Here is a 24,657-nt window from a genome sequence, read left to right as displayed (position 1 = left end):
AAGTCGCCATGCATCCGTTCTTTTTCAAATTCTTTTCCCATTTAGGTTATTACAGAATACTGAGCAGGGTTCCCTGTGCTATACAGTAGATATACATTCCTTTTTGGTTTAAGCCAGTTTGACTTGGGTTTTCTTTCACTGGCTACTAAAATTATCTAAGTTATACCATTACTGTTGGCTATCAAACTCCACCCTCCTCTCCTCTCAGTTCTATTGATGGCAAAGAGGCAGCAGAAAGAGGTTAAGAGTTCAGAATCTGTAGCTAAACTGCCTGGATTTGAACCCCAAGCTTGCCCTTGGGCACGTGACATCTTTGTGCCTCAGTTTCCTCACTGATAAATGAGGAATAATAATAGTACCTGTGGTATAGGATTGTTGAAGATTCGTGAGATAACATGTAAATGCCGAGAATAGAGCATAACACTGAGTAAGACTATAGAAATACTTGTCATTATTATGCGGTGCTGTGCCAGACCTCTGTTGTTCCCACTGCTGACACTTCCAAGACTCCATCACCTTTTCAGCTACCTGATGCTTCCCCAGTCTCTCCTCTCTTTCCCTCCACAGCCCTCTCTTCTCCACCCCTGCCTCTCCTACTATCTTAATTGGCATGGATTGTGGGGAAAAAATTCTTTTACTACCCGAAACAGATCCACGAGCTCACCCTGCATGAAATGGACTTTTTGGACCTTCCAGGTGTCATATACTAGCAACTAGTGATACCAACAAGCCAAAACTGTCCAAGACGCAAAGCTGTATTTTCCATCTATTAGGACTGAAAATCCCCCCTTGGAAGGTGGCAGGAGGAGACCCAAGTACACGGTCCAAAATGTCACTTTCACTCTATTAAAATGTAAGGGACATAAATATAAGGAAGATAGGTATTAACAACATTAGCAAATGTTAATAATTGTTGGAACTGGTTTAAGGGTACGTGAGGGTTCATCATACTCTTTAATCTCATATGTCTGAAAATTTATATTTTATGATAAAATGTTTAAAAAAAAAAGTAAGGGACATGAGGTGCTCCATGAACCAGAGGCAACTGTTTATTTTCTCAAATCACCTGTCAAGGCCCCATGAAACTTACTTGACATGAAATCTAACATCTCTTTCTAGAAGATTCCTCCCCACCCCATCTCCCCGTAATCCGCGAACCCCAAGGAACTGTACAGTCCAAAAGCGGGGCTCACGTGGCTCCCACGCCCAGGCTGGGAGAAAATTGGAGTCTCGGGACCTGTCATGGCCCCTTTTCGCCACACGGGGTCACTGTTAAAAACAGATGCTGTAGGTCCTCGCTGCCATAGCTTGCGAGGGTCCTGGTACCCGCGCAGGCTGTCCTGAACTGACTCCCCAAGGAAGTCCACCCTGATCCCCGTGCCAAGCGCAGCAAGCGGGCCTGTGGCACTCCCAGGGCGACCACTTTTAGGGATCGGCTCTTTCAGTCCACATGCTGAGCCAGCCGCCTTCTAGAACATCAGCTAACCCCAGACTCCCAGAATCAGGATTCCTTCTAGCATCCTCCTCAAGGCTTCATTTTTTCAAATTGGTTGCATTACGCCTCCTTTCTGAGGAGACCATCCTCCATGGCTCTGAGGTGTTGTGCGTTTGGAAGGGAAATTGCCCTCAGTGATTCCAGGCGGCACCTCTCTCTCGCCAGAAAAGGGCACACGACACATTTAGAATCAAGCAGCCCATCCTGCGACAGGACCAAGTCGGTCTCCTGCTAATTCCTCGTGTGCGGGAAGGGAAGCGAGAAGGAAAGGAGCTTGAGGTCTGTGCAGTTCACCTCTGCCTGCCACCCTGTCCAGATTTTTGCGGGCTCTCACTTCAAGAGATCGCTTGCCCTGAGTCTGCTGATACAACTCCTTCCATTATTTTTATTAAACCTACAGGACACGGAAGAAAATATAAATTTTGTGTTTCCTTTTGCTAAAATCCCATTGACTGTCCTTTTTGGACTGTTTCGGATAGTCTGTGGACTATCGGGGGTGGCTCATATGCCTTTAGAGCAGGACCACAAAGGACCACAAAATGAGACACCACTAAAGGACTTGAGATTTTTTTTTTTAACTTTTGTTTTTTACCTAATCTGCATCCCAAAGCATGCGGTGATTTTTTTCATTATAATTTTTTAATAACCTCAATGCATACAAAATTTAGGTAATCATTATACAAATATACACTGTATTATAACAAATGCTGGCAGTAGGTGTATTTTTTTAAGAATAGGGTTAAAAAATCAGATCTTTGCTTTTTCAACTGCCTGAGGTTTCTTCTCCCTGTTTTTCCTTCTGCACCTTCTTCTCCTCCTGTCTTCCTGCCTCATTGTCTCACACTTTTTACCCTCTTGAGGTTTCATTGTTTTGCTCCCTTGATTGTTGGCCATATCCAACTGCAATGTTTTAATCAATTATTTATTGAAGAAAAGATAATATTCCTGTTCTTTAAGAAACAGCTTTAGTGAAACTTTTTTTTACATCAAAGACACAAGCATACACCGGATTATGAGAATGTAAGGGCTAAAATCATAAAAAGCGTCTAAAAATGTCATAGGGGAAAAGTTTCATGACATTGATTTGGCAATGATTTGTTGGACATGACACAAAAGCAGAATCAACAAAAGAAAAAAACAGACAAATTGGACTTCATCAAAACTAAAAGCGATTTGTACATCAAGGGACACTACCAACAGAATGAAAAGCCAACCCATGGAATTGGGAGAAAATATTTATAAGTTATATACATGATAAGGGATTAATCTCCAGAATATATAAAAAACTACAAAAACAAACAACCTAATTTCAAAGTAAAGGACTCAAATAGACATTTCTCTAAAGAAGACACACAAATGTTCCATAAGCACATAAAGAGATGTTCAACTTCATGAATCTTTAAGGAAATGCAAATCAAAATCACAGTGAGATACCACTTCACATCCATTAGGATGTTTTCTAGGAAAAAATTTAAAATAACAAGTGTTGGCAAGGATACGGAGAAACTGAAACACTTGGGCACTCTTCCTGGGAATATAAAATGCTACTGGTGCTGTGGAAAACATATAGTAGCTCCTCGAAAAATTAAACAGAACTACCAGATGATCCAGCTGCTGGAGGAGGTCGCGGAGAGGACATTGACCCCCGACTGACCCTGGCATCGGAAGCTCTTCACCCCTCCCCTGTCCTTGGAATGTGCATTCTGCTTGCCTTCCCTGAACTAGTAGCTGCCCCAAGGACACAGCCTTGAGATAGCAAGGGGCTGTCGAGACCATCTGGACAGTATAAGTGACTGAACCCTGTTAAAGCCTCTATATAAACTTTTATGATTCTGACAGGCGGGTGCAGAGATCTGCTCATCTTGCAGACCCCGTGACAAGCCTCGTAAGTAAGTCCCTTTGCTTGTTAAAACTGCACTTACCAATCTGGAACCATCTGCCTCTTTCTTGGGTCTCTCCTAGCCTTCAGCGCACAGGGGCTGGTTTCAGATTTTACCTGGGAAGCTCCCAAGCTTATGAACTGACACCGGCAACTCCACTCTCGGAAACGTGAGAGGATTTCAATCTAAAATGGACCCGGAGGACAGGAAATGGAGGCTCTCAGGCATGCGCCCTGGGAAGAATGAAACTTACCAACTGAGACTGATTTTCCATAAACGCCTGATTTAAAGAAGACGGAGACGTATCTCCTGACCAATAAACATCCGCCATGAATCTCTCCCCATCCTCAAGCCAGTGAACTCGCTGATTGGACTCTGGCTGGACTCCCCGCTCTTTGCACTACTTGCCCGTAAATATTGATACAACCCACCCCAAACCCTCAGTGACTCACCTGTGGCTTATACGGCATGCGTTTCCCAAACTGCAATCCCTCTGCTATTCCTGAAAAACACTCAATTTCTGCTCATTTGAGCTTGCCCCAGTTTACCTCTTTATTTGGGTTGAAGGGTCTAGACCCAAAAGAATTGAAAGCAGGGACTCAAACGGGTATTTGTACAACCATTTCCACAGTACCATTATTCACAATAGCCAACAGGTGGAATCAACCCACGTGCCCATCAAAGGCTGAATGGGTCAACAAAACGTGGATACATATACAGTGGAATTCAGCTTTAAAAAGTAAGGAAACTCTGACACACGATTCAATATGGATGAACCTTGAAGACATTCTGCTAAGTGAAATAAGCCAGACGCGAAAGGACAAATATTGTGGTTCCACTTATATTCGGCACCTGGAATAGTAGTCAAATTCACAGGGACACGTAGTAGAATGGTGGTTGCCAGGGGCTGAGGGGAGGCGGGAAATGGGGAGTTAGTAGTTAAAGGGTATGGAGTTTTGTTTTGGGAAGATGAAAAAGTTCTGGAGATGAATAACGGTTATGTCTACACAACAGTGTGAACATACTTAATGCCACTGACCTGTACACTTAAGAATGGCTAACATGGTAAATTACATGTTCTGTATATTTACCACAATAAGAAAAAGAAAAGAAAATGAATCTCCTTTTAACTTATGTACCCTCAAATTGTATTTTTCTTAGGTCCCTGGTCCTCAACTAGAGAGAGGCAAAAGAAAAATGAAAGAAGAAAAAATTTCTGGTGCAGATCTCCAGGAAGACTCAGAGAAGCTAGAACAATAAGTCAAAACCAGAAGGGACTCAAGTTTTGAGCTCTTGAGGAGCTCAAGAATCCTAACAGTTACATGGCTTGTCCGAGATTACACAGCTCATAAATGGGAGAGCTAACATGTAAACCCTGGAGAATGTATGACAGTTTGGTGATTTCCTCATCTTGGAGTAAGAAGTTGGGAAAGATCTATTTCAAGTGGTTTTGGGGTCTTGTCTAAGAGTCTTTGACAGCTCCACATCCCCCCCCTATTCCCAACAAAGGTATTCACTCCAGCAAAGTGCAAGGGGGCAAGATGTCCTGGAGAACTGCACAGGCCACCCCAGCTACTGAAGACTACACATCTCGAGGACCAACCCTAGGCTGGGGCTCCAGTGAGGAATGTGGGGGGTGGGAATGTTAAAGTGAGAGAGGGGCGGAGTTAGTGCATAAACCACTGGTTTATGGGTGTCACATTGTTACTTAGGACAGACAATGTGGGGTGTGTGTGTGTGTGTGTGTGTGTGTGTGTGTGTGTGTGTGTGTGTATACTAGACTCTTTTCACAGAGCCTTTTTAAAACTTATCTCCCTTTCATCTGGAATACAAACACAAGGAATAGTTGGTTAACATTTGAAAGCTTCCATCAGAAGCCTAGAGGCCAGAAGTAACCACCAGTTCAGTAGCTATGCATCACAGTAACACCAGGTAGTGAATTTAGTATGATACAGATAGGGATGGCTTTTCAATATTGAAATTAATCATGATCATCATCCCATTTTCCTTCCCTGCTGGAACATTCCCATGAGCATACAAAACTGTGGTTATTTCTCACATCTTCCAAAAATCTTTCCTTGACTCATTTCCACCCTCACCAGCTACTGCTTTATTCCGTTGCTCCCCATTTGCTGCAAAACCCAATAAAAAAAAAATCCAATTTCTCCAGCTCCTATTTCTCTCCTCTCATTCTTTCTTAAACCTACTCCATCCAAGTCTTCTTCCCTACCTCTTCACTGAAATTGCTCTTGGCAAGTTCACTCAAAACCTCCATATGGCTAAGTCCAGAGACAGCATCGGTCCTCTCCACCTCTCATCGTTATTGGACACAGGTGAGCACTCCCTCTTGCCTGACCCAGTTCTCTTGCACCTCTTCATATCAGTGTCCCTGGAGCTGGGATCTACTCTCTACCTACTCCCACTCCTTCGGTGATGTACCCTGTCCCAAGGCCTTAAATAAAATTTACAGGGCTGGTGACTCTCAAATGTCTATGTAACTCCAGACTCATTTCTTCAACTACTGCTTGGCATCTCCATTTGGGTATCTAATAGCCATCTCAAACGTATCATAAAACTGAATTCCTCGATATCCCCTACAAAATCCTGCTTTACTCACACCCTCCTACCCCAGTGGATAGCAACTTTATTCTTTGAATTACTCAGGCCAAAAGCGTTGGAATCATCTTTGACTCCTCTCTTTCTTACTTGCCCCCCACGCAAACTATTGACAAATCTTCTTGGTCCTCCTTGTGAAATATATCAAGAGTCTGACCCCTTCTCACCACCTCCATGCTCCTCCATGGTTCAAGCCACCATCATCTCTTGCTTGGTTTATTGCAATGCCTGTTGAGAAGCCTTCTCACTTGCTCCTCCAAGGTCCATTCTCAGTACAGCAGCTGGAATGATGGTTTCCTAACAGAAGCCAGATCATGTCTTTCCTCTACTCAGAACCCTCCAATATTTCCCAGAACCCTCACAGAGGCCCTCTACCTTCCACCTCCCACCACCATGTCCACCTAAGGGCCTTTGCTCCTGCTGTACCCCTAACTGGAATATTTCTCAGCAAATTCCCTCACCAACTTTCAGTTCTTTCTCACCTTTCACCTTTTCAGTGAGGATTACCCTGACTGCCCTACTCAATATGCCTTTTCTAGCTCTCCAAAAATTCTTTACCCAGCCCGGCTGTCTCTGCCTTAAAATTCTTGATAATTTTTTAGCAAAGGGTCCTGCATTTTCATTTTGCACTAGACCCTACAAGTTAGGTAGCTGGCCTTCCTTAAAGATCTCTACTTGCCTCTGTCTTTTTGATTTGTAAAACAAAGAAAACAATAGTACCTTTTCCATAGGAATTTTGAGAGGATTAGGTAACATATGTTAAGAACCAGGCATATTAATATATATAAATTCATTCAACAATAATTTACTATTTGTCTACTGTGCATCAGCCACTGTTCTAGGACCTGGGGAAATGCCTAGAGAAAATCGCTTTCATGGAGCTTGCATTCCAGTGAGGGAAAGAAAGCCAGTAACAAGATACTGTCACATGGGGTAAGTACTACGTGGAGAACTAAAGTGAAGTGGTGTGACGCAGTGGCTAGATGACCACTCTTGCTTAGGTGATCAGGGGCAGCTTCTCTGTGAAGCGACATTTAAATGAGAACTGATGACAAGAAAAAGCCAACTGTGCAAAAATCAGAGGGAAGAGCATTCCAGGCAGAGGGAACAGCAGTTGAAAATGCCGAAGATGGGAACTAACTTGAGGTGTGGGGGACACAGAACAAAGGCAGGATGGGGGCCTCAGAATGCATTAGAGAGGGCTTCAGGACAAGGCCAGAGAGAAGACCGGAGCCTAGATCAGGTAGGACCCAAAGCCACAGCGACCAGTTGGTGCTTGGTAAAAAGTGTGATGGCAAGTCATTCAAGAGTTTTAAGCTGGGAACACTTGGTCTTACTTATATGTTTAAAAGGTAATTCTGACTGCTATTTGAAAAATGGATTGGGGGGACAAAGGTGGAAGGAGGGAGGTCAAGCAGAATGTTACAATGCTACTATGATAATGTAAGCCAGAGATGATGGCAGCTTGAACCAGGGTGAGAGTGGTGGGGATGAAGAGAAGTGGTCAGATTCATGCTAGGATTCCAACCACTGAAGGTAGAATCAATAGGAATTGCTGGTACTCTTGGTGGAGAGGAAGAGAAACAAAAACGACTCGAGTAATTGGGAGGATAAATGTTCACTATGATCAAGTAAATATGAAAAATTATTATGTAAATACCAAATAAAAACAGCTACTAATAGTTGATTAGTAATGAATCCTAATTAAGAATTATGATTCTATCTTTTTCTTTAAGTCTTTATTGAATTTGTTACAATATTGCTTCTGTTTTTTATGTTTTGGTTTTTTGGCCATGAGGCACGTGGGATCTTAGCTCCCCAACCAGGGATCGAACCCACACCCCCTGCATTGGAAGGCAGTCTTAACCACTGGACCACCAGGGAAGTCCCTAGGATGTTATCTTGAAATAACATCCTAATTAGAAAGGTGCCCTGAGGATGGTGAATGCCCAGTAAACGTTAGTTGATGGAATGAATGGACTGGGGGGAGGGAGACCACTGACAGGGGAGGGAGAGGGGGGAAGCCGAAGAGAAACACTGCCTACTTCACAATTTTGCCTAAAGCAGGACCTGCTGACTGGTCTTCACAAAAAGGAAAAACAAAAATCACAAAAAAAAAAAAAGAAAGTTTGCTGCGTGGAAAGATTTGCCCTAACAAAGGAAAAGGAAAGGGCCAAGGGGACAGGGAGGCACGTGTTTGGACACATCCCCTGCCTGGGAAAGCTGACGCCTGCAAGGGCCAGGATCTGATCAGTGTACAGGAAACCCTTTTGCCCCGTCAGTTCCTAGTAACAACCGGGCGCATTTATTTACTCTCTCAAAGCACGATGCAGAGGAACCAGGAGGGGTGCTCAGGGCCAGGTGAAGGCATGGACATTTATTTATCCATCTGTGCATTCCGTCGGTTGGGAAGCATAAAGGAGAAGCGATGCCATGACCCCAATGTACTGCTACCTGGAGACATAGCACTTCAACCCAAACTAATAGTCTCTTGAGCCCTGGTATCTTTTTTTTTTAGTCGTGGCAAGCGGGGGCCACCCTTCATCGCAGTGCGCGGGCCTCTATCATGGTCTCTCTTGTTGCGGAGCACAGGCTCCAGACGCGCAGACTCAGTAGTTGTGGCTCATGGGCCTAGTTGCTCCGCGGCATGTGGGATATTCCCAGACCAGGGCTCGAACCCGTGTCCCCTGCATTAGCAGGCAGATTCTCAACCACTGCGCCACCAGGGAAGCCCAAGCCCTGGTATCTCATACTCGCAATTATAACCTTCCTATAAATTCAGCCCCTGAGAAATGGCAGTGTACCAAGAGGATGCCTCTCCATGAAGATTAAAAGTTTAAACTATTTCCAGATCATGAACAGTGCTACACAGGTACATGTGGGGTGCGCCATGTGAAGTTTAGTCCATTTTTGACTTAAAAGAGTGATATTTCCTATGGTTCAGCCTGATATTTACCTCTGCAGGCTGATGAAATAGTTTAGGCAAAACACCACCATGACAATAAATCCTAGCTTAAGTATAGCCCCACTACACTCTCCTCAAAATCTTAGAATGTTGGTTTCCTTTGAGAAAGTCATTTTGAGGGATTTAAGCCAATTCAGATTACTTGGGGGAGAAAATAATTTACCTATAGTCCTCTAGGATGCACCCAGATTTCAAGCCAACCACCAAAGGTGTTCAAGGCTTAACGAAATTTGGAGGGAGAGAAATCTTAGGGTGAGAAACGTGAAAAGAAATGGTTTATAATATCCTGTAACTGTGGAGAAGCAGAGTGGATATCATGTCACTCAACCCCCTTATTTTATCATAGAGGTTGAAGGGCTTGCTCGAGGTCAGGGTCAGTGGTTTGGGGCACGATTGGAGCCTGACCCTTGTATGTATTGAACCAACTCTCTTTTCTGAACCAATATGCATCACAGATGGAAAGAGTCTGGGACTTGTGGATTAAAACCATTTCGTAAGAAATAGAAAAATATTTAACACAAGTTACAAGAATTTGATTTCCCAGGTATCAAAATAATAATCCAAAAGAAAACGATGTGGAAAAAACTCACCAAGAAACAAGGACATTTAGAGGAGATTGCTATGGCAGAGCTGAGTGGCATCAAGAACAGAAAGAACTGATTTTGGGCTCAGGGAATTTAAAGAAAAAAGAAGAGTATGTTTCAGTAATGTTTGGGGAGGTGGTGGTGGTATTTTACTTGAATTATCCAACCTGTTTATCTATATAGCTGAGAAATTTTCACTTCTGTGAGTTATTCTGTCAATCATCTGTATTGAGCCCCTGCTGTATATCAAGCACTCTTCCAGATATTTGAGATCTACCAGTTAAGTAAACAGACAAAAATCCCTGCCCTATATGAGCATGTATTCTAATTAGGGAGAGAGGCAGCCAACAATAAATATAATAAACTTGTGGACTGTATGGTGACTTAGAAAGTGATACATGCCAGGGAGATAGAAAAAGACAAGGATAAGGGCTTCCCTGGTGGCGCAGTGGTTGAGAGTCCGCCTGCCGATGCAGGGGACACGGGTTTGTGCCCCGGTCCGGGAAGATCCCACATGCCATGGAGCGGCTGGGCCCGTGAGCCATGGCCGCTGAGCCTGCGCGTCCGGAGCCTGTGCTCCGCAACGGGAGAGGCCACAACAGTGAGAGGCCCACATACAGAAAAAAAAGAAAAAGATAAGGATAAGAAGAAGCAGGAGTAGCAGGGCGGGAGCTTTCGGTACAGTAGTCTGCATAGGTCTCATGGAGAGGGTGGATTTGAACAAAGGCTTGAAGGAAATGAAGGAGTTAATCAAGTGGCTCTTTAGGGGAAGATTTTTCCTGGACTAGACAAGTCATGAAGGGAGAGGCATACCTGGCAGGTGTGTTCTCCACCACGTGCTCTGTAGAGCTGGTGTGGTACCTGGTCCTGGAGCATGGCTAAGTCCTTTTACATAGAATAGGAAGCCTCAATCCATCCAATTTGCCCATGTCATGCTATGCCACGGACAACAAGACCAGTAGATCACGGAATGGACCATCTGGAATCGGTGACACTTCAGTTCTGGCCCAAGTATGCCTGTAGTTGTATGAATCACAACCGTATTCCTTTATATTTGCTCTTCAGGACTTCTGGTGGTCATGACCTTGTCTCATGTGACAACAAGTAGACAGGACTAAATTCAGTTTAGCATTTTAATGACTGAATTAGACGAACCACAGATAATCCATTCATCAGCTTAGGCATCAGCTATCAGAATGGTGGTCTATCATAACAGGCAACGCACACGATTAGAGTAAGATTACCGGGCATCTGTTACTAGCTCATGCTAACTTACTGACACTGAATAAATCACTCAATTCCTTTAGGCCTCCATTTTCATATCTACCAAATCAAGATATCACCTTTTACCCAGTCTATTTCCCAAGGTTGTAATAAAATTTAAGATAATATGTGCAAAAGTATGGTGGAAGTTATAATGCACGAGGCAATGTTACTTACCCACTTCTGTGTCCTCAGAGCCCAGTATAGTGTTTGGCATTCCATAAATGTCTGTTGAATGAATGAAAGAATGAGTGAAATTTACAGTGTGATGGCAACTAAAGAAAAAAAAAATCATCCTGTTAACACGACATGTGTCTATACAATCAAAAGTATTAGGGAGTATTCGGGACAACTACCTATATAAATCAAGCCAAATAAAATATTACTTAGATTTTTACTTGAAGACTTTTTAAAGACGTTATTTCAAACCATGATATTAAACTACAGGCTACTCTCAGTTTAGCTTGTTAAGTCTTTTGATTTAGAAAAGTGGAAGCTATTCTTACCCAAAGTAGAGAAAGGAGAAGGGCAAAGAAAAAAAAGAATTCAACATTGCTCAGCAGATGGGTACAAGAAAGAGCTTTAAAAAAAAAACAAAAACAGAAGAATGTGGGTTTCTTTTTAGTAATTTCTATATCTGGAATATAAACAGCTATCAAATTGTTTCAATGTTGACATAAGATATGAAGGAGAGAAGAAACTATATTGTGCTCTGGCCAAGATGTTTCAGGTGCCAAGAATTCTACCCAATTAGTACACAAAAAGAATATCGAGAGGAATCAACAGCAAGCTATTCCTATAATAAAACTGGATTCCACTGAAAACGCCTACTCAGCATAAAATCCACAAGCTAGGGCAGAAAAATACATCTCTTCTCCTGGGAGACTACCTTTAATGCTACTTGAAATTATGAATTGAGATTCTGAAAGTCTGTTTTGTTAGTTCTGTTTGTTCCACCTCGGCCTGAATTTAAATGTTATCAAGGACCACATTTCCAGCTAGTTCTCTCCGATTTTGAAACCGTGGGTAATCATTAGTTAAATCCATTTCACCTGTTATCTGCCTTCACTAATCAAGGTCGTTTTAATTGTTGCTGCAAAATACTCACAAGTCCTCCAAGCTGCATATAGCGTAAACGATAAGATGTTTGCCTGAGTCGTCTTCAGGAGCTTGAAGTCAGCTGCGTCTAGTTCGAGCTGAGCTGGTAAAAACCTGTTAAGACCACCGACCCTCCAACTGGGCATGCGCGAGTGTCCGCCCAGTGACCTTTCGAACTTGAGGAGGCCTGTAGCCTAGTTACACCTGCGCAGAATGTCAATTACCACCCCTTTTCCAATCACTTTCCCCACGCTCCCCACGCCTCAGACAGCCCTGCTTCTTTATTAGTTGTTCCGTAGATACCCCGGAGCCGCTTGCCTTCGCGGAGGTGGATTTGAAGTTTGTTCTCCAGTTTCCTCGTTTGGTTGCCTCGTGAGTAAGCCCTCTCTTCGCTGCAAACCTCAGCGTTAGCGTTTTTTGGCTTGCTGTGCAGCGAGCAAGTCGAACCTGGTTCGGTAACGATTTCTCATGCTGAAAGTTTTCGGGGATGTAGTATTGTTTTCCCTTTTCTGAGTTTTTACTTCCCAAGGCACCATCTTCATTTGGAAAAATTCTAGGAGTTCTTGGATTTGTTGAACCTACGTGAAGCAACTTTTTCAATTCTCTAGATAGCTGCTCAAGAGAGACCAACAGGTAGCTGCTGTTCCGAGCTCTCTTTCTTCCTTAGTCTAGCAAAAATTGCAGGGAGAATGAAAAATAAATCTTGACCAGAAAACTCACCTTAGATATCAATTTCTGGCCTTTTTTGTTCCCCTGCAAAGCAAAAGATACAATTGATTCCCCAGTAAACAGTTAGGTTTGTTCTACTTCAGAAGCATAAGCTTTGACCCATTGGCCGTCTCACAAGGTCCGGAAATATCTTGTTCAAGATTCAAGATCCAAAGCAGTTCCTGTAGATGCTTCAGTATCAACCAGTGGCTTCACACTGCCTGGGTTCAAGTCCCCACTCAACCACTTACTAGCCTTGTGACCTTGGACAAGTGAGTAAACCTCTGTCTGCCTCTGTCTCATATGCAAAATGGGGATAGTATATGACACTCATACCTCTGTCCTAGGCTTGCGGTGAAGATTGAGTTAAAAGTTTAGAATGTCTGGCACGTGTGAAAGGTATGTGTGTGTTTGTGATGGTGATGATGGGGACGCTAATGTTGGTGATAGCGAGGATGGTGATTCTCCCTCCTTGGAATGCTGGTCAGGGCACACGTGAAATGCTTTATTAGTCCAAGTGACCAAGGACTAAAGTCTCGGTAGCTGGCATGATGTAGAGAAAGGACCACTGACGACTCAGAATGCTATAGCCATAGGGGATGCATAACAGTATTACCCAGGAAGTGTCCCAGCCCCTCTTTTGCCTTTTCCAATATGGGAAAAGCCTCCACATTCCAATCAGGAAATTAATCCTCTCACCCAAGAGGAAACGCTGACCTCTCATGTTGTCACCGCTGAGTACAGATCGCGGGGGCAAAGGAGGTGGGTACTAGTCGAGGGGGACATAAGGAGGAAGCAATGAGAGAGCAGGAGGGCAGCCCTGGGCGGGGAAAGCCATTCCCAGGTCTTAAGTGCAGCGTAATAGGGGATACTGGAGAGAACAAACTACCTGTGTCGTATTGTTGATTTAAAATCCTCGTCTGGCTTCAGCGGTGCCCTGGCGGAGCGGACGGGCCATCCCGTCAGAGATACGTGTAACACACCGTCTTACTGTGACCTAGGAGAGTCTGCCAAGGATGTCTTCAGCAAAGGATATGGGTTTAGCATGGTCAAAATAGATCTGAGAACCAAATTATGTAGTGGAGTGGAATTTTCTACTTCTGGTCATGCTTACACTGATACAGGGAAAGCATTAGGCAACCTAGAAACCAAATACAAGATTTGTAACTACGGGCTGACCTTCACCCCAAAGTAGAACACAGACAATACTTTGGGGACAGAAATCTCTTTGGAGAATAAATTGAAACTCAAATCGAGTTCATTCAACTCAAGGCAGAAGTTCAACTCAAGGGTTGAAACTGACTCTCGATACCATATTTGTCCCAAACACAGGAAAGAAGAGTGGGAAACTGAAGGCCTCCTATAAACAGGATTGTTTCAGTCTTGGCGATAATGTTGGTATAGATTTTTCTGGACAAACCATCTATGGCTGGGCTGTGTTGGCCTTTGAAGGTTGGCTTGCTGGCTATCAGATGAGTTTAGACACAGCCAAATTGAAACTGTCACAGAATAATTTCACCCTGGGTTACAGGGCCGCAGACTACCAGCTGCATACTCACATGTACGATGGCATTGAATTTGGAGGGTGGATCTACCAGAAGGTGAACAAGAAGATTGAAACATCAATAAACCTCGCGTGGACAGCAGGCAGGAACAACACACGTTTCGGCATCGCTGCTAAGTACAAGCTGGATTGTAGAACTTCTCTATCTGCTAGAGTAAATAATGCCAGCCTGATTGGACTGGGTTGTACTCAGGCCCTTCAACCAGGAGTGAAACTGACCCTGTCAGCTCTCATCCATGGAAAGAACTTCAGTGCAGGAGGACACAAGGTTGGGCTGGGATTTGAACTAGAAGCTTAATGTGGTTTTGAATAAAGCATCAGCTTTGTCCCTAGAGGTGGAGAGAAATGAACCCACTATGTTTTGGCCTTAAAATTCTTCTGTGAAGTTTCAAAAGTGTGAACTCTTTATTCTTCCAAAGAACTGTAATCCTCTGCACACTGCAGCCCAGATATCGAGTCCATCCTAAGGGAGGTGCTTGAAGGCATGCCCGGAAGTTGTCATGTTCGTGCCACATTTCAGTTCAGCCCCGCAGTGTTATTTTCCATGTGTGGCTCAGCGACAGTGTAGTGTCATGTTACAAAGGAGATGACCTGACCCTCTGGTTGTCCACACGTCCTGCACCACTTTTTCATGACCTTGTAATGTATTGGTCTCTGTGCGGTAGTGGAATCTTTGGTTTTGCATCAGAGTAAAATAAACGCAACACATTTGGGAAAAAGAAAATAGTTGTCTGAAAACAACTTTGAATGGTTAAGAGACAAACTATGACAATCAGCGAAAAGGAGTATGGACCACAGTAGAGAAAACGACGTCCCACCCCGTGAGGGACACACAGATCAGCAGAACTGCGTCAACCCGGGACAGAGGAAATCCAGAGCTGCCTCACAGCTACACTGGGCTAAGGGTGTAGATTTGTGTAGCTGTTGTCTACGACATTAGCATATTCTAATAATAATATTAAGAATGGTTGAGCACCCACTATGTGCTAGGCACCATTTTAAGCACTTGTTCATTGCAGGGAGGCAGTGGTAGGGATTTGAAATAACCTGAAGAACCTCTGTTCATAGCAATCGAATGAGCCTCACAGAAATAAAACTATTCAATTTCTAAACAAATCCACGGATTTAGAAATGTTTCTAGTGCAACTAATAGATAAAGTCTACGAACGGGTCCTGAACTGCGGAATCCCCATGGCCACTGGCAAGCTAACTTCTACATCCTCGTAACTTAAAAATGGAACATTCAACCTGCTAAAATCTAGGATAGTATTTCCCTAGGCAAGAGCAATAGAACATAGATCTGGAGGTGCTAAGGTTAGTTTGCAAAGAGAAAACATCTCTTGGTCTAAAAGTTCTGGAAAATACTGCTTTAAGCAAAGTTGAACTGTTTTTGTTTGGTTTTGTTACCTTATGTTTTACTGAGGGATGTCTCAGAACCTTTAATGAGCTAATGAGCATGGTCAATCCCTAAGAAAGGGACGGCAGAGGCAGGGTTTTGCAAATTATCTGATAGAATTCTTCCCCAGCACCCCTGCAGCATCTTCCACAACTATTTAGGAAATGCAAGTATGGTTCATTCTCCCCCCTCCAGGAATCTAACCCATTCCAAGACCTAGACACTTATCCATGTTCTTCAGAGAGAAAACAATCAGAAAAAAGCTTCCAATTCTTTTCCTTCACATATTGGTTAAGGTAACACAGCTGCTGTAACAGATTAACCTCAATCTCATTGACTTCACACAATAAAATGTTTTTCTTAAGCAGCAGTCATCCGTGCAAGTGGAATCACCTAGGAAGCTTTGAAAAATAAGATTTCTGTGCCCCACCCCCAGACGTACTGATTTGATTGTTCTGGAGTAGGGTAGACATTGGAAAAAAAAAAAAAATTAAGCTTCGCCAAAATTCTAAATGAGGTTGAAATCCACTGAACCAAGGGATTGTAAGGACTTCCTCATCTGGTGTCTTCTCATTCAGACCTCTGGGTTAGCCTCTGAAGGGCTTATCTGTACCAGAATTTTCTTGGATTATTGATCAATATAATGTAATGTTATTTCAAAAATCCAGAGAGAAAGATTTTGCAGAGTAAGGATTATTCAACCAAAAATAGTCTCTTACTGCCAGTCTCCCAATCAACTCAGTGTCATGAGATATACCCTCATAAGCCTGTCTTGTTGATAAGCACAGACGTTATCCTTTGTGTTACTCGGCCTGACAGTTTTCTATCATGTCAATGGGACCGGAGCACCACCTGCTATTTATTCATTAGCTATTGTTTTAAGCAGTAGAGGGTAGTGGTTAACAATACTGGATCTAGAGTCACCCAGTTTGAAAACTGGATCCTCACCTACTAGCTGTGTGACCTTGGAAAAGTTGTTGCCTAACCTCTCTGCCTCAGTTGCCACATCTATAAGATGGGGAGAACAATCCTATTTCACCAAGAATTATGAGGATTAAATAGGTTAATCCTTGGAGAAGTCTAACATTGTAAGTTTTCAACAAATGTTGGCTCTTGTTATTTTTCTTACTTTCAAATGCAGGTCTCTGCTCTAAGCTGCTGGGGACACAGAAGATGAAGGCTAGCCCCTCTCTGCAAGGAATTCACAACTGGGCACAGGAGACGGACATATAGACCAGAGAATTATGATGGATAGGACTGGGCTTTCGTAGAATGATGTGCAAAATGCTGGGAAGGTCTCCAAGATGATATTGGAGGAGCAGGCCAGGAAGCCTTCCTGGAAGAGATGCCATTAGATCCGGGCCTCAAAGGGTAAGATGAGATCTGTAGACTCAGTTATTTGCTACTGAAGTGACCTGGAATAGGGGAGAGGATGGGTCAAAAACCCAACCAATGGCATCTGCAAAGAGACATTTCTTTGTGGTAGAGTTTGCCACCATCCTCGTCCAAGTCAAGGACCCGGCCTTCTGCAACATCCCCTCCATGCCTGGAACTGTGCCCATTTATGGGCATCCCTGCTTAAACTGCCTGATGGCAAGCTCAGACCTTTGCATTCAGGGGGAGAGGCCTGCAGTTTTCCATGGTGTGGCTGCGTAAATGTTGGCAGGGCCTGGGGCCAGAAGTAGGCAGGACCCAGAGGCGGATGGGCAGGGCACAAGGAGGCAGGAGCTTTTTCTTGAGAGTTTCATAAGGCACAAAAATTCCGGACCATGTCTCTGCCTCAGCGCCTTGAGGATATCCTGTCATTGAGCCAGACGTGTATACAGTTGAGAGTGGCCGATTTCACCACGACCCCTAGATTGGCCATTTTTCCTGTCTAGAGGCAGTTCTCACAGATCATCTGTTTCAATCCAGGAAAAGGAGAGGAAGAGATTTAAAAGCAAACACTGAAATGAGAAAGAATTCACTGGGCATTCATCAGACTAAGTTAATGTAGCTAAATAGTCCTGACAGGTGCCTGACGTGGAGAAGAAGCAAATATTTCCTCACCATGCTACAAATTTTAATACTTCTTTTCCTTGGATTGGCGGCACCAAATCTCTGTTCCCTACCTGACACTGCAGAGCAGGTAAGATGAAACTTGCGTTTTTTTTAAATGTGTTTACGTTCACGATTGTGTACATAAACTTTTTTGCTTTCCTACATTGTCCTAGGTAAATGGTACTATCTGGACTTCACAAAATAGAAAGCTTGTGGAGAATAGGATTCTAATGGGGATCTGTCTGAAAGGGTGCTAACCCAGTTCTATTCGTGTGTTAAAACGCCATTGTTGGGATCTCTGATTTAAGTGCTAACATCCCTCTATCCATTGTGGATTTTGCTATCCTTTTTGTCGGTTTGCTTTAATAAATACCTCCCATTGCATCGTTCTGAATGTAGAAAATAACAATGGCTGTAGAGAGCTGAGTAGAGGGGAGCTCTGGGGAATTCCAGGTTGGGTGATAACTGATTGAGAAACACAGTGTCACCAGATGTGCCAGGAATCCATCCATCTACCTACCACGAGTTGAGCAGAAGTACCCAGGGCAGTCGAATGGCTAGTCCTTGTGAATGACACCAGCACTCCTGCCTGCCCAGCAGGCTCACGTGAGTTGTCATCCTATAGCAGGTTCAATACCAGTTCTGCAGCAAGTCCAGGCTAAAGGAGAGTATGTGAGGGACTCCCCTGGCAGTCCAGTGGTTAGGACTCCATGCTCCCACAGCAGGGGGCATGGGTTCAATCCCTGGGTGGGGAACTAAGATCCTGCATGCTGCACGGACAAAACTAAAAATAAATAAAGCGGAGGTATGTGAGAGGCAATCTGAGTGATTTATTTAAAATGTATTTCCCGAGATAGGATTTCTGCTCTATTAATAATAAAACATAAACATGATTCTGCATCTGTGCAAGGCAATTAGTTTTACATATATCTACACTCTTTTTTCATATTCCTTTCCATTACGGTTTATCACAAGATACTGAGTATAGGTCTCTGTGCCATACAGTAGGACCTTGTGATTTATCCATTCTCTATAGAATAGTTTGCATCTGCCAATCCCAAGCTCCCAATCCATCCCTCCCCTATCCCCCCACCCCCTTGGCAACCACATTTCTGTTCCCTATGTCTGTGAATCTGTTTTGTGCCAGACACGTTTTTATCAACACCAATTTTACTCCAGTTGGCTATACTCTGATAAGGTTTTTCACTGAAACATTGGAAGATGGCATAAGGGTTAAGTGCTCCAGCTATGAGGTTAGATAGGGGCAAGTTTGAACTGGGGCTTTTCTTTAACAGCTATTTGAGGACCAGTCACTGCTCCATGGCTTACTAGCTGTTGAGCCCTGAGCATGTTACTTGGTCCCTCTAAGCCTCAGTTTCTCCCCATCATTGCTCCACAGACAGCAGTAATTATCATGCACGTCACCACCATCATCATCATTGTTGAGTACTTGCTTTAGTACACGAGTCAGGCCTTGACTGATTTTAAAGCTGAGTTTACTTTTTAGACGGGACTGTATGAGAGAGAGAATGAGCCTTTCCATTGGAAAAGGACAATTTGAAGATCAAGGGGTTCCTTGAAGAGAGAGTATTCTGGCTTACTAAGAAAAGAGAAAGTACTGTCACCCCATAAACTTATCCAAATGGGAAACCCTAATGTAAAGAAAATCCTGCTTAAAAGAAGTATAGATATGCCCTAACCATTAAAGGGGATTAATTCAAACAATACCTAAGAGTGGCTTTTATTATTTCACAAAGAACATTCCAGTGCTGTTTTGGTTCATAATGATCACCAAATGAAAGCTGCCGGTAAAAACAGGTTTTGTTTTCTATATACCACTGTACAGTATGGGGAAGAGCAATGACTGATCAAGGAATCATAAGGCCACTAACTGACAGTGTGACCTTGGGCAAGTCACTGGACCTAACCCCACCTCAGTTTTCTCCCCACTAAAATGAGAATGACAATACCTCCCCTACTTGTCTTTAGGGTGGTCAAGATCAAATAAGGTGATGCCTTTGGAAGTATGCATAACCATATGTTGCCCTGTAAATGTAAGCTTTCTTCTTAGGCAGCCTTTACATATTTCAACGAACTTAGAAGTAGTTATTTTCCCACCACCCGTAACCTAATGCTGGGCCCAGGGGATAAGCTGTGGGATGACAAAGAAATAGAAGTGGTCCTCTCCAGCAAGGGATTTTTAAGTGGAGAGAAAGAACAGAATGTGCTCCACTGTCCAGCCATAGGGAGAAGTCGAGAAAAGGAAGAGAAATGAGTGTGGTTTTGTGGACGTGGTGTTACACAGGGTGTTGAGGTGTGGATAGCCAAGGGGAGGGGAAAGAACACTCCGATGAGGAGAGACAACAAGCCAAACACAGGTAAGAACAGAAATGTCACAGGAACAAGCATTTATGGCCTATGATATTCTAGATACTGGACTAGGTGATTTGCGCGTGTTATATCACTCAGGTCTCAATAACCTGCAGGGTGGTTATTAATATCCCCCCTTTACAGATGATGGCAAAAAGTAAGGAATTCATTCAAGACTGTATGCTTAGCAAGATACAAAGGTTGATTCTAAACTTAGGTCTTCTGAGCCTCAAGTTCAGTGTCTCTTCGTTGTACAAAGCTGCTGCTTCTTAAGCTTGATGGGGAGATGAAGGAAACGTGAGAAAGAGGATTATATCCATGAAGGATCAGCAACAGGATCACGCACAAGGGATCCTGAAGACGAGGCCAAAGTGTATCTGTGTCATTCATTTTAACAGTGAATTCTCTGCCACCTGATGTTGCCAAGTGATTATTTCTAGTGTGTCTGTGATTTCCCACAAGTCATTCATTCAAATGTCCATTGACAGATGAATGGACCAAGAAGCTGTGGCACATATATACAATGGAATATTACTCAGCCCTAAAAAGAAACAAAATTGAGCTATTTGTAATGAGGTGGGTGGACCTAGAGTCTGTCATACAGGGTGAAGTAAGTAAGAAAGCAAAACAAATACGACATGCTAATGCATATATCTGGAATCTAAAAAAAAAAAAAAGCACTGATGAACCTAGCTGCAGGGCAGGAATTAAAGTTGTAGACATAGAGAATGGACTTGAGGACACGGGGTGGGAGGGGGAAACTGGGGCGAAGTGAGAGTAGCATCAAAATATATACACTACCGAATGTAAAGTAGTTAGCTAGTGGGAAGCAGCCACATAGCACAGGGAGATCAGCTCCGTGCTTTGCGATGACCTAGAGGGGTGGGATAGGGAGGGTGGGAGGGAGACGCAAGAGGGAGGGGATGTGGGGACATACGTATGCATATGGCTGACTCACTTTGTTGTACAACACAAACTAACACAGTATCGTGAAGCAATTAACTCCAATAAAGATCTATTAAAAAAAAGTCAAATATTTACTAAGCACTACTATGTGCTACACACTGCTCTGGGTGCTTAAGGTACAGCAGAGAACAAGACAGGAAAAAGTCTCTGCTCTTACGGAGCCCACGTTCTAGCTGGATTATCATCAAAAGATTGCAAACACCTTTGGAGCAGGGACTGTGTGCTTCACAGCATTTAGCACCCAAACTAGACTATTCCTATGGAATCAATGCTGAAAGAATATTCTTGAGACCTATTGATCTGTGATCAATTGATCTTGAATAACCGGCTTACAATTGCCCATTTGAAAGGTGTACCCTGCTGTGTGCTTCCGGTTTTGCATTTGGATATGTGTAAATAGTGACATTGCTCTACTTTGCTAGACTCCAGACTTGAGATCAGTTAAGGCAAATGGGTGGTATAAGCAGCACCTTCCCCTGCCCACAGCTGTGGTAGACATTGCTTGTTGATTCCAACACTCCTTGCAGATAAGATGGAAAGACCCACCAGTCATTACCAATCAACCTCATTGCCATCCCTGTCGTTTCATTTACATGAAGCTAGTGGAGAAGATTGGCCAACCCAGGCTCTGCTAATGGGACTTGATATTTTTTTTTTAATGTTTTCACAGGCAAAAAGATGTGATAAGAAGTCTCTCCTTACAATTAGGACTGAGTGCCAATCCTGCTCACTCAACTTTGGAATGAAATGCCCAGATGGTTACGCCAAGATTACCAATGGCACCGTAGGGATCCGAGATTGCAGGTACTCATTATGAGAAAATATGTGTGCTGGAGTCTTGGAACACAAAGGATTGTGAATCCAAATTGAAACCTCCCAATTCAAAAACTACAAAGCGGGCTTCCCTGGTGGGGCAGTGGTTGAGAGGCCGCCTGCTGATGTAGGGGATACGGGTTCGTGCCGCGGTCTGGGAGGATCCCACATGCCCCGGAGCGGCTGGGCCCGTGAGCCATGGCCACTGAGCCTGCGCGTCCGGAGCCTGTGCTCTGCAACAGAAGAGGCCCCAAGAGTGAGAGGCCCGCGTACCAGAAAAAAAAAAAAAAAAAAAACTACGAAGCATTTCCATGATTTTCTCTTACTCTAAGGTTACATTGAACCCAAACTTCAGTAACTTACAACTATGACCTTGAGTCTAAAAAATATATTACAATTCATGGTTTCATACAAAATTGCACCAAAATATTCTGCCTTCATCTTGCCCTTCTTTATTTTGAAAATCTGGGGTTTGTTTCCTTTGGAAAAGGTTCTAGTCAGAACATGTTAAAAGCCTTGGGTCTGATAGTCACCTTACAAACTAGCTATGCACCCTGATACTAATTAGAACCCAAAGAAGGGAGACAAAGGAATTATAGCTTTCTTGCGTTGTATGTGAGTGTAACATTTTTGAAGCCCTCTTATGATTCAAAACTCTCATAATTCAAGGTTAATCCTTGCAAAGGGATGACAAGCAGTTCTGCCCGCCAGCTCATGGGTGCAGCCATGCAGCTCAAATGCAAACACAAATTTTAATTTACTCAGTCTACTAATTCAAAAATTAGACAGTACTCAATGAGTTTGTTTTTAATTCAGGGGTGAAGAATTAGAAGAATTTTGTATAAAATGAAACCATTAACTGTTAGATCCCACTGTTTTAAATTCACGTTTGCTTAATGCGACTGTACTATATCCTAAAACCCCAAGTCACCATTTTTAATAGAAGTTTCCCAACATTACCTGGCCTGGAATTAGCAAGCATATACAGCAGTTAACCACTTAGTTACCAAAGTGGGCACACATTTGTAACCAGATTCCCTGAGGAAGTACATCAGAAAGCTTTGGGGTTCAAGGTTAAAATTATATGGGGACTTTACTGAGAACTCTTTATACTGATTTTTTATTTTCATGGCCAAAGTGCGTATTTGGTTATGTATCCCACCCCACCTTCCCCCCACTTCCCACACGCACAGCAGATAAGATTACTGCATTCAGGCTGTCTGTTTTAGAATTGAGAACTTTGATCTGTCATTCAGCTGTGCTGAAACAAACCCAAGACTGGTGTTTTTATATAAATTTTTAAAATTGTAGTTGAATTCCAATGTTGTGTTAGTTTCAGGTGTACAGCAAAGTGATTCAATTATAAATATACATATATATTCTTTTTCATATTCTTTTCCCTTATAGTTTATTACAAGATACTGAATATAGTTCCCTGTGCTATACAGTAGGTCCTTATTATTTATCTATTTTATATATAGTAGTGTGTACCTGTTAATCCCAAACTCCTAATTTATCCTCTCCCCTCCCACTTTCCCCTTTGGTAACCATAAGTTTGTTTTCTATGCCAAGACTGGTTCTTGAGGGGACATTTTGCTTCTCTTTTGGGCTCCCCCTGTCCCCTTCTTTGTAAAGAGATGTCCCTGCCAATATGCTCAATCTTTCAAAGAAATCATCAACTCTATCTCCAACTCAACTGCCCATGAAGCCAGTAGCTTTTTGGTGAATCAGCTACATTTCAGGGACTGGTGTAGGAGTACAACCTTGAACTCACCGTCACACTATTCTTAACAGCCCAATAGTAAGAAATGATATTCATGGCTTTAGATACACTGGAGTCAAGTCCTAGAATAAGTCATCCATACAGAGATCCCTGTAAATAGACAAGCACTTAACCTCTGTAGACTAGCTATTCCAGAACTGTTCCTCAGCTGGTGGTACAAAAACTGTTCTAAGGAACTCATGATTATATCAAGAAAACCGTGGCAAATTTTGCTCACTACATTACAACACCTCTCACAGAAATTTTCTATCTATGGTATATGCAAAAAATGTGCAAATCCTGAATGATCAGTTTATTTTAAATCCCCAGGTACTGTGCATCACAAAACTCTTGATCTTTCCCTTCTTGCATTGGCTGCTAGGACACTCAGTGACAAGTCTGAAGCCCACCTCTAGCATGTGCCTAGAACCTAGCATCATTTCTTTCATCTACTAACTTCACTTCTAACATTTTAGATATTTCACCCTTATTTTCATCCTTCCCTGATTTTTTCATGTTTCTTACAATTAAAGATGAATCATGATCATGCTTTATTTTACCTAGGAAGCAAAATGTGCTCAATCTACGTATTTTAAAATACAGGCAAGTATAAAGACCTAAATAAAAATCTGTGGAAATCTCACTGCCCAGAGTTCACTGCATTGCCCTAATTATGGGTTAATGTCCTCTCTTTACCCTCCAAGGTACACCTTTGAGGTCAGAACATACTCGCTGTCTCTCCCTGGATGCCGCCATATCTGTAGGAAGGACTATCTCCAGCCTCATTGCTGTCCAGGCCACTGGGGCCCAGACTGCATGGGTAAGTGTCACAACACTTTCCTTTGATGGTATTTGGTTCTCAATGTCTCATTTTACAGAAAATCAAGAGGAAGGAAGCCTGATAAAAGAGAATGTTAGCATCTTTTTGTAGAAATTTCCATCTCCATTTATATGTAGAAAATCTTTCTAGCTCTGTCAGCTTTTATATCGATATCTGCTTTCCTCCATTTAGAGATCTCTCTTTAAGACAATTCCTTTACAAGTCAGAAAAGGGGACAATTGAAAGGATATCCATTTCTATAAAAAATATGATTGACCATAGAGAGGAAGTAAGACTGCTGGGCTATTATAACCTCA

At 42.9% G+C, this 24,657-nt stretch overlaps 2 protein-coding genes across 2 annotated transcripts in view; both read left to right on the top strand.

The window, feature by feature from the left end:
* The window catches only part of LOC112391027 (voltage-dependent anion-selective channel protein 3-like), a 63,575-nt gene extending 49,104 nt beyond the window's left edge, over window positions 1–14,471 (top strand). The window contains 2 exon segments of the mRNA XM_024732127.1: window positions 13,540–13,851; window positions 13,892–14,471. Of these exon segments, the coding sequence (XP_024587895.1) occupies window positions 13,540–13,851; window positions 13,892–14,471 (892 nt within the window).
* Window positions 14,472–17,619: 3,148 nt separating this feature from the next.
* The window catches only part of STAB2 (stabilin 2), a 152,346-nt gene continuing 145,308 nt past the window's right edge, over window positions 17,620–24,657 (top strand). The window contains exons 1-3 of the mRNA XM_024732138.1: window positions 17,620–17,697; window positions 21,616–21,749; window positions 24,225–24,340. Of these exons, the coding sequence (XP_024587906.1) occupies window positions 17,620–17,697; window positions 21,616–21,749; window positions 24,225–24,340 (328 nt within the window). The remainder of the gene's footprint in view (window positions 17,698–21,615; window positions 21,750–24,224; window positions 24,341–24,657) is intronic.

Source organism: Neophocaena asiaeorientalis, unplaced genomic scaffold (genome assembly GCF_003031525.2).
Source record: "Neophocaena asiaeorientalis asiaeorientalis breed wild unplaced genomic scaffold, Neophocaena_asiaeorientalis_V1.1 scaffold418, whole genome shotgun sequence".
In the NCBI taxonomy this organism is placed as follows: domain Eukaryota; kingdom Metazoa; phylum Chordata; class Mammalia; order Artiodactyla; family Phocoenidae; genus Neophocaena; species Neophocaena asiaeorientalis.
This window is presented reverse-complemented; position numbering and strand designations above follow the sequence as displayed.